The sequence below is a fragment of the Triticum aestivum genome, chromosome 1B (assembly GCF_018294505.1).
Source record: "Triticum aestivum cultivar Chinese Spring chromosome 1B, IWGSC CS RefSeq v2.1, whole genome shotgun sequence".
NCBI classification, from domain to species: Eukaryota; Viridiplantae; Streptophyta; class Magnoliopsida; order Poales; family Poaceae; genus Triticum; species Triticum aestivum.
In genome coordinates, this window is record NC_057795.1 from 425122018 (window position 1) to 425131685 (window position 9668).

General features: G+C 46.0%; 2 protein-coding genes across 3 annotated transcripts; one reads left to right on the forward strand and one right to left on the reverse strand.

Moving 5' to 3' along the window:
* Positions 1-252: 252 nt before the first annotated feature.
* LOC123128528 (uncharacterized) lies at positions 253-3634 on the reverse strand. The gene is made up of 4 exons (XM_044548560.1): positions 2079-3634; positions 1691-1834; positions 1394-1510; positions 253-1106 (listed from the first exon to the last, which is right to left on the reverse strand). The coding sequence occupies exons 1-4, from the start codon at positions 3507-3509 to the stop codon at positions 495-497; spliced, it is 2304 nt and encodes a 767-aa protein (XP_044404495.1). The 5' UTR covers positions 3510-3634; the 3' UTR covers positions 253-494.
* A 2050-nt stretch (positions 3635-5684) lies between these two features.
* On the forward strand, positions 5685-9190 carry LOC100415831 (autophagy-related protein 3). Of its 2 annotated transcripts, XM_044548579.1 has the most exons (11): positions 5685-6076; positions 6165-6235; positions 6553-6669; positions 6760-6929; positions 7028-7113; positions 7492-7543; positions 7645-7710; positions 8322-8452; positions 8561-8671; positions 8922-8943; positions 9062-9190. In XM_044548579.1, exons 1-9 carry the CDS (start codon positions 5916-5918, stop codon positions 8655-8657), a joined length of 951 nt encoding a protein of 316 aa, XP_044404514.1. In that variant the 5' UTR covers positions 5685-5915; the 3' UTR covers positions 8658-8671; positions 8922-8943; positions 9062-9190. The 2 variants fall into 2 exon arrangements, with proteins under 2 accessions (XP_044404514.1, XP_044404507.1); XM_044548572.1 differs by having other exon boundaries at positions 8922-9190.
* The last annotated feature ends 478 nt before the right edge of the window (positions 9191-9668 follow it).

Genomic DNA, 9668 nt, shown 5'->3' on the forward strand with positions numbered 1-9668 from the left:
TATTCAGTCTTTCACCAGCAAGTGTGAAACCTTCTCCAGCCTGCAACTGCACAGAGCACCCTCACCCGGGGAAAAACAGCACAGAGCATCCTTATATCAGAAAAAAAGAACAGAGGACATTGCCACTTAGGAAAGGAACCAGATGATGTACATCAACCTCTCTGCTAGGACAACAATTGAAAATGTGATATCCAGATTCCAGGAAAGTTATGTTCAGTTATACTGTAATCCAAAACTTTTCTTACACCAAAGTTATGCCTGGCAGAAATTTGTACTACAGGAGAGCATGAAGAAACCACTCACGCACACCTTCCAGTAGGACATCAATGATATGCACAAAATAACAAAACAAGTTTGGAAGAGTTGCCGAAATTTCCTTAAGTTTTTTTCTCGTATGATTTACTGTACAGCGTATGTAACACCTCTACTCAAGGCAAATTTGGAAGTTTGAGCAATTACTCGCAGAGCAGCAGCGGCAGGATGAGATGCCGAGCTCAAGACAACATATTCTTTGCTATACCGTACACCATGCACAGCATAGCAGCAACTGCCAGGAGCTTTTTGGATGCAAGAATTCTGAGATTGATCCTAATCTTGTGCGTCCTCATGAACTGCAGGATCCATTGCGCCACCACAGTAAGCAACGTAAAGACACCGACAAGCACCATTCTGGCAGCATCCTTTGGGCCTCCAACTCTGCTTGGTTCATTTTGATCGATCTTGATGATGGTTGGGCCTGTCGGGGCAGCATCTGCATCAGCATGTACAAGTCGAAGGGTTTCATTGAGCCAAGCTGAAAAACATATCAGCGGCCTTGCAAGCCAGGCCACTTCAGTGTCTGAGATGGGCCTCAACATCCAGTCACCGCTATATTTCATATCAGCCAGTTTGTTTTTCCCTGGGCTTGGATGTTTAGGTACGAATAGATCACCACGTCCATGATGCTGCTTGTGTTCTCCCTCTGGAAGATTCTTCGCCTGGAAGCTTTCCACATGCTTGTAGAATACCTTCCTCATATTAGATTTGATTACATCCAAAGTATGGCGAGTTCGCATAGCATCACCTGGTAAACGTTGAATCTCAGCCTCAGCCCTTAGCAACAGTAACTAGACAAAATGGAAAATGACAATAAGTTAGTATTCAGGGAAATGTGTAATGACAGGAGCAGAATTAAGGAGAAAAAAGAAGCAGCATTAATAATCAACCATAGAATAACAGAGCCAGTAATGTTGTTTGCCAAATCAATAGGCGATCACTAACAATCTTTTGTTCAACATGTAGAGATTTTTCAACTTCGAAAACTGCTTATGGTTATAGAAACAGATCTTGGTGTAAGTAAGCATAATTATAGACTACTATTCTATTAATTATAATTGCATAGTAATATATGCACCTGAAGCAAGTTGTAGGCCCCGTCGTCATCAAAACTGAAAAGCCTTAGGTTAGAGTTCTTCGCCATATGCAAGAAAGACCCATCAGTGCTATGTTTTGACAACCCATCCTCCCAGTCCTGAAACCATACAGGCATATCAAAGTTAGATTAGAAACACTTCTCAGCATTATTAGTACCATTGTACTTCTGTAGATTTTACATAAAATCCAGTACCAGAGTGCACTAAAAATCCCAAAAATAGGTGCTTGCATTCCAAAGGAAACAGTCAATGATAATCTCATGTATCCAACTTCCTACCTGTAGCTGCTCACGGATAGTTGGCACATACTTGAGCACATCATCCAAACAACATGACTGGGAATCAGAAACTCTAGAATGATAAGCAGCATCAACTTTGTAGATAAGCTCCAATAATTCCGAGGAACCCAAAACTTCCAATACCTGAACAATGGAAACAGCAGCAAAACAGCAAATGGACATTAGTTCAACAAATATCAAGTACTGAAAGGCTTAGTTTTGTTGAAACTCATGTCATGATTTGAGTAAAACTTAGCACATTTAGCAAAATTCAGACCTGTCCGGGTAATAGTAACATGCATTAAGTATAACAAATGCAATATTACAGTTATATGATTCAAAGTTGGGCATACTTCTGGAAAATATGACCCAATAAGTCTGCACTAACCTTTGATACCATTTGCAGCACTGAAGCGACATCAGAATGAATAAACTTATGAGCAAACCCCAAGAAATGGACTACCAGTGAACTATAGAACAAATAGTTGGACAGCACGAAGCCTTGCCATGCTGGAGAGTACCCTACATCACACCTTTGCATTTGTCCATCACTAACGCAATTCACATTTCGCCCACCAGGAGGTGGCAGATCGTACTCATTCAAGTCATCCTGCTGAGCCTTCCATGGTTCCATATAGACCATCCATGCAGAAAAAACCTGAGCAATGTTCTTGATATCTGCATCCCTGGAGCAGAACATGAACGTCCTTAGCACAAACCGATACAATGGTCTCTGCATCAATGGGTTCCAGTAGCCAGCGGGACTGTCACATGACTCCTTCCTTAAGAGCATTCCATCAAACACATTGCCTGCATCAGTGAGTTTGCAGACACTGCTCCTATTCAAATACATCACCAACAGCTTCACTGCATCGCCAAGTCCTGGAGCTGGCAGTCTCTCGGACAGTGTAGGATTTGCACGAGACAGAAGTGACAGTAAAGGCAACCCATAGGAACGGGAAGTCCGAACAGGCAGCGGCGAGAAATCGTCCCCAACAAGCCAGAACTGTACGAGTGTGTGCACGAAGAACTCGGCCCGCCTGAAGGATCCAGCAGCGTCCACACCGTCTCTGACATTCCGATGCAGCAATGTACCAAAACCACCGCGGGGCGGGGCGCAGTCGCTGGGCACGAACTCCTTAAGGTAGGCGTACAGAAGCTTCAGGTACAGCGATCTATCGGGCTTCCGATCCGGATTGCGGCCAGCCGTGGATGCGAGGGTGGACACCCAACTCTCGAGGAGAACGCGTGGCTTAAGCGAGGGTTTCGAAGTGGAGGTCGATGGTTTCGAGGCGCCGGCGGCAGCCTTGGCCGTGGCGGCGGAGATGGGGTAGTACGCGAACCAGAAAAGGTAGTACTCGAACACTGAGAGATGAAGCTTGGAGCCGACGCGGCCGGCAAGGAGCGGCGAGATCACCTTATCGGAGGAGGCCGCGGTGGAGGATAGCGCGAAACCGAGCCAATCGGGGAGCCGCTCGCGCGGGAACGTGAAGCGAGCGAGGGAGTGGCGATCCGCAGCGGAGATGGCGACGAGGAGCGGCCCGGAGGGGGCGAGGAACGACGCGATGAGGTCGGCGAGGGCGGGGTCGCCAGCGGCGAGGTCGAGGAAGCACGGCGAGGCGGGGGAACTGGAGACGAACAGGCGGAAGAGGAGCGCCGGGAGCGCGTCGGCGAAGAAGGCGCGCGGCTGGTCCGCGCCGGAGTGGTGGCGGCGGAGGAAGTCGGCGACCGACGAGACAGCCTCCGCCGCGGCCCGCGGCGCGGAGGCGGCGAGGACGGCCGCCGCGAGGCCGGCCGCGGAGCCGGTCGCCGGCGGCATGTCACCGCCGTGCGGAAGGGGGCACGCGGTAGGGTTTTTGGTGGGGAATTTTGGGGGGCGAGGCGAGGCGAAGCGCGTTGCGGAGCACGAGAGGATTTGAAACGGGGTCGGAATTGGAATGGAGCTTTCGAAGATTTCGGAAATGGCGCCCTCCGCAAAGCGTTTCCTCCACGCTCTCTCCCCTCGCCTTGACCGTTCTCCGTCAGGTTGAACTAGACCGCCTCGCTGACCGGTGGGTCCAGAGGGTGCACGGTGACCGCCTCTGGTGGGTATGGTTGCGGGTAAGGTCTTGGGTCGAGTAATGCAATAATGATGTGGCCCGGCGTTGGGTTTGTGGGACGGCAACGGCGAGCTGTGTGTTGGCTTGAAAAGGACGCTGTGGTCTTGAATTGGGCTGGGCTCCTGGCCAGGCTCTTATGTCGAGGCCTGTGGCCCAGCCCAAGTTTATACCTTGCGCACAGCCCTAGCCTGATCCAGCTCAAGCCTCGACCCAAACAAAAATCGGTTTTCTACTTGTCGTTGCCGCCGCCGCCATCTAAAAAATTTAGGTCCTCTCGCCTCCAGCTGCCATCTTGGCGCTAAGAGGCGGGGGACCTTGGATTTTCAAGACCTCTATATTCTTCGTCAAAGTGTAGTGCTCATCAGAGTCGTGTGAGAATAAATTTCCTCTCGTTCTTTTGACGGTGCCATGAGATTAGAGAGTTTTATGTCCTCGCAGATTCGATTATTCGGATCCGATGAGTTTATGTTGTTGTGTCAAGCTTTTCTGTTTGTTTGATTTTTTGTGGAGGTGAAATCTTTCATCGACACAATGGTGAAGATATAGTGATTCGACGGTACGCATTTCTAGTGGATCATCCACGAACCAAATACGTTCATCGATTAAGGTTTCCCATCTTTTTTAGATGGGCGACTCAAGACGCTTTCAAAAACCATTATTGATGATGTTTGTGTGGGTGAAAGAATGGCAACATCGTTGTTTCAGTCTAATTGCAAACTCTTTAACGAAGTCTTTGGAGTATTTCTTCGAGCAGAAGTTGATACCTCGTTGTAATTTTAGTCATAGGAGTTATTTTGTATTTTCTCAAAACTTAGGTCCAAATCAATGTACCTGTAATTGTCATGAGTATAAATAAAAGTTATATAAGTGTTTCTAAAAAACCTTCCATCACGATCCAGTCAGAGCTGGCCAAACGGGTCGGCCTGGCCCGCCGTAAACATGCACGGCACGACACGGCCCACTAGGGCACGGTTAATAGCCGAGTCGTGCCATGCCGACCCACGTGCTGCAGGCAGCAGCCTAAGCACTGCACGGGATATAAGTGGGTCGGCCCGTGGCACGCTTAGGCACCCCGGCCCGTGTCGATTTGATTTTTTCCTTGAAATACGCGGAAAAACAGGGGGAAAGCCCAAAAGATGTAAAAAGTACGATGAAGTATTAAAAAGGATAAAAATATATTTTTTACATGGTAATACGTGTCTCATTTATATCATAAGGATCATAGTATAAGCCATGTACAAACCGACCTGACAAAACTGAAAAGACAACAAAACGCTACAAAAGTATGCATGCATTACAAAATTATTGAACATATTAGAGTACTCCCTCCATTCCAAAATATAGTGCAAGCGCTTCTTGAGGTCCAACTTTAACCATAAATTTAACCAACGAGACCGACTGCGGCGGAAGAAAAAATTATATAATTGAAAAAAAAAATGAATACGAATTCACTGGTATAAATTTTGCTTCTGTCGCAGTCGGCCTTGTTGGTTAAATTTATGGTCAAAGTTGAAGCACGAAAATAGAGAAAACACTATATTTTGGAACGGAGGGAGTATTAGGTATTTATATAGGACATATATATATATATATATATATATATATATATATATATATTTCAAAATAAAAATAAACGAGTCGTGCCGTGCAGGCCCGCGTGCCCAGCCTCCAGGCCCAGGCATGGCCCATGGTGTGCCGCGTGCCGGGCCTGGCCCGTTTAGCCAGGGCCGTGCCGTGCCGTACTACCGGGCCGGCCCAGTTAGCACGGCCCGTTTGGCCAGCTATAGATCCGCTATCCAGCCCAGACCTACGTCGGATCTGGGCCAGGGCCTATAAACTAGGGGCTGGCTCGAGCCTGACCCACCCAACAAGGCAACCCCCACATTCCTGGCTCCAACTCCAACATCGTGCGTGTTCCAACTCCGGTAGCGTACTCCTCCCCTAAAAGAACTCCGGTGGCGTACTACTAGAAAACAGCAGAGACGGCTGTGCCCTGCTCCTCCTTCTCGCCGGTGCCTTCTGCTGGAGGCAAACGAAACTCCTCCTCCTCCTCCTGCCCCTCTCTCCCACGCTTCCCCCTTCGTCTCCGTCGACAGGAAGCAACCAGGAGAGGCGAGGCGGCGACGATGCAGATGAAGCAGAAGGTCTACGAGCTCTACAAGGGGACGGTGGAGCGGGTCACGGGCCCGCGCACCGTCTCGGCGTTCCTCGAGAAGGGCGTCCTCTCCGTCCCCGAGTTCATCCTCGCCGGCGACAACCTCGTATCCAAGTGCCCAACCTGGTCCTGGTGCGTCCCCTCGCCTCCGCGGTTCAGGGATTTTGGGGGTGGGGCGTCTGATTGATCTGATCGTTTGGTGGGTGTCTGTGTTGTGCAGGGAGGCGGGCGATCCGAGCAAGAGGAAGCCATACCTCCCCTCCGATAAGCAGTTCCTCGTCACCAGGAACGGTATGCTGCTGTCGAATTGAATTGCGTCAAGATGTGATCCATACTTCCTGTCTAGTATTTCGTTCAATTTGGTGGATGCTGCGCTGGAGGATAGAATTCATTGTTATCCCCATGTATCGACGGGTAGTTACAAGCGTAGCAAGCATGTTTGTCTAGGCATATTTCTGTACTACTAGTCGAACATAATTGGCTGATGAATGAAAAAGATAAATAGCGACATAGCTAGTAGAACGGTCCTGGCTTCAGAAAAGCTCAGTTGGTTGCTCATTATATTGTTCTTATTACAAGTGGACTCCTGAATTTGCTTTCCTTGGCAGTGCCCTGCCTAAGACGAGCTGTGGCGGTCGAGGAAGAGTATGATGCAGCGGGAGCTGAGGTTGTTCTCGATGATGATGAGGATGGCGAAGGCTGGCTCGCAACACATGGGCTGCAAGGTTGATTTCTCAGTGTCAATGCTGCTTTGTTCTACACTGCGGATTGTATGGGCTGAACTCTTTTTTGTTTCTTCTGTTGGTAATGTTTAGCATCAGAGTCAAAAGAGGAGGAAGACATACCGTCTATGGATACATTGGACATAGGGAAAGTCGAAGAGATCAAATCTATCCCCTCCTACTTTGGTGCTAGTGAAAAGCCAGATGAGGAGGAGGATATACCTGACATGGACACCTATGAAGACACAGGAGATCATTCTACAGTGAGGCCATGATGAACCTATCATTGATATGCTAAGCAAGGCTGACAAAGTTCAAAACTGTTAACGATTCCTGTTTTGCCTTTCTCGTCTCATTTCAGGCTACCCCTCAGCCTTCATATTTTGTCGCAGAAGAGCCTGATGATGACAACATTCTTCTCACCAGAACATATGATGTTAGCATCACGTAAGCTCCTTTATCTTATCTGTGTATTTTGATTTTAACTCTTTTGTATAGATTCGGTAGTGCTAGTGCCTAGTTGTTTGATTGGTGTGTAGTTATGTACTAGTTGTAGCCACAACTATGCGTAAGTGGAAATTTATGTGTTCTTCTAAAGCCGGCCTGCTTGGAGCGCAGTGAGTTATGGTTCATGTGATGCACATCCGATTTGCCATATGTTTTCCAAGATTTTTTTAAGAAGTAACTAAATGTTGTTGTGTTGAAGGATTACCATAGTTCATTGCTCAATTAGATCGCCCACTAAGTTCTGTTTGCTTTGTCGTATCATTATTATGTGTTTCACACTTTTATTGGAAAAGTATATAAGTAGTTCTTCTACTGCAGATATGACAAGTACTACCAAACTCCACGTGTCTGGCTTACAGGCTATGATGAGGTAAAGTATTTGTGCACACAGGGACTGCATTTTACCTGTAGTTATTGTTGTCTTGCTTGCTGCATCTAAACTTGATGTGCTTTATTTGTTTGCCATTGTAGGCAAGAATGCCATTAAAGCCTGAACTTGTGTTTCAAGATATCAGTCAAGACCATGCACACAAAACGGTAAATTTCTAGCTATCTTGTTTTATTTACCTCTGTTTTCTGGCATGCCATATTTACCTCGGTTTTCTGACATGTCAAGTGAAATACGCAAATAGCTAAATTATTCCACATCAGTAAGTTGGCATCCGTGACTTCCTTAATAGTCATGCTTATAATTTCTACTTGGCCTCCAGTGTCATATTAAACTGTGCATATTAACCCAACGAAGCAGAAAGCGTGCTTTAGAAAATACTCGACAATTATTCATTTGTAATTCTTCCATGGTATAGTGTTCCAGAATTTCTGCTACCTTTCAATATTTCGGCATTAGAGTCCAGATATTAGGTTTTGCGGTTCTGTTTCATGCATGCTGTGTTATCTGCATCCTGTTATTCAAGTTGTGTTTATATGGTTCGGTAGTAGGCCTTTTGTGAATCATGATAAGCCAATGAAGACGTCTTCAGTGTAAGTGTTTCCTTAATAGTAGGTTTGTGGTTGTATTTTTGTTGAATAGCCTTCAAATGGCTGTCTCTCGCTTGCGTAGTTTATCCAGCATTTCCATGCCCCCTCCCTTTTCCTACAATTGGCATTGTGGTGGTGCTTAAACCATCAGTTTTTATTTGTGGATACAGGTGACTATCGAAGACCATCCTCACTTGTTAGTGGGACAGCACGCTTCCGTGCATCCTTGCAAGCACGCTGCTGTGATGAAAAAGATCATTGATGTTATAGTGTCTCAAGGAGGTGCACCAGAAGTTGACAAGTAATGTTCTGTATATGCATATACCATTTGGTTATTGCTTCCATCCATGGTAGAAGGCAGATCGCTCTTCTTGACCGGTATCTAATCCATGACTCCTCTCCTGAATAGGTACCTTTTCATATTTCTCAAATTCATGGCTTCTGTCATACCCACCATTGAGTATGATTACACTATGGATTTCGATCTGGGCAGTACAAGCACATAAGCCGCCCATTGAAGGTATGCAAAATCTCATCTTTTCACATGACACGCACACTGAAATCATATGGTAGAATGAAGAATCCCCCCGTGCTTGTTCAGACATCAGAACTCACTCGAGTAACCATACATTTATATCTTCAGAACTGTATAACTACATCAGGTTGTTTTTAGACTGAGAGAGAACACATTTATCTCAAAGCTGTATAACGTATGTTGTTTCTAGATTGAGAGAGATGGTCAGATAGCTGACTGTTTGCTGGTGTTGCAGAAAAGCTGAAACTCCCGAGAAGGTGAGCTGTTCATGGTCGCCGAATAATTGCTGCTCTTCGGAAGGATCTGTACATTGTGTCCGTGTGTGTTGGTTCGTTTGGAAATGAACTTTCAATTGTAAACTCTGATGCTCTGCAGGAAGATTGTCCTGATTGGTCCTCTTACGGTGTGGTGCCGCACTGATATGACATTTGTGATTCTTCGCCGACAAATCTGAATTATCTTGAATCTTGAAAATCGAAGGATAGATAAAAATTCCCACACTGACATGACATTTGTGATTTGTTTGCGTTCATATTAGCTCTGCCTGGTCTTCAGTCATACACTCATACTTGGTGTTTTGAAAACCTGAAAGTCCATTCGTTTAGGGCCTCTCCAACGCCCCCTCAAAACTTGCACATTATTTGTCCGCTGACATGAATAAGGGAGCAGGTCATACAACCATATCCCCTAAATGTCCGCCCTTTTTTCCATCTTAAGTCTGCTTACTTAAAAGGATATCATACCAAATCTTTGAGGAGTGAAAATATTAAAATGTGGCAGTAGTTCAAATGTAAACATTACAATCTAACTAAGTTCTGAAATAAAATAGTTCAAACTTGAAGTCAACTTGTGCGATATCGTACCAAATCTTTGAGAAGTGAAAATGTTAAAATGCGGCAATAGTTCAAATGTAAATATTACTCCTATAAAGAAATATAAGAGTGTTTAGATCACTAAAGTAGTGATCTAAACGCTCTTATAT

Coding starts and splice junctions, on each gene's coding strand:
- LOC123128528 (XM_044548560.1), bottom strand. CDS start 3,509: ATGCCGCCGGCGACCGGCTCCGCGGCCGGCCTCGCGGCGGCCGTCCTC. Junction 1,835..2,078: donor TGCTGCAAATGGTATCAAAG/GTTAGTGCAGAC, acceptor TCCATTGTTCAG/GTATTGGAAGTTTTGGGTTC. Junction 1,511..1,690: donor CTATCCGTGAGCAGCTACAG/GTAGGAAGTTGG, acceptor GTATGGTTTCAG/GACTGGGAGGATGGGTTGTC.
- LOC100415831 (XM_044548572.1), top strand. CDS start 5,916: ATGCAGATGAAGCAGAAGGTCTACGAGCTCTACAAGGGGACGGTGGAG. Junction 6,077..6,164: donor AAGTGCCCAACCTGGTCCTG/GTGCGTCCCCTC, acceptor TGTGTTGTGCAG/GGAGGCGGGCGATCCGAGCA. Junction 6,236..6,552: donor GTTCCTCGTCACCAGGAACG/GTATGCTGCTGT, acceptor TTTCCTTGGCAG/TGCCCTGCCTAAGACGAGCT.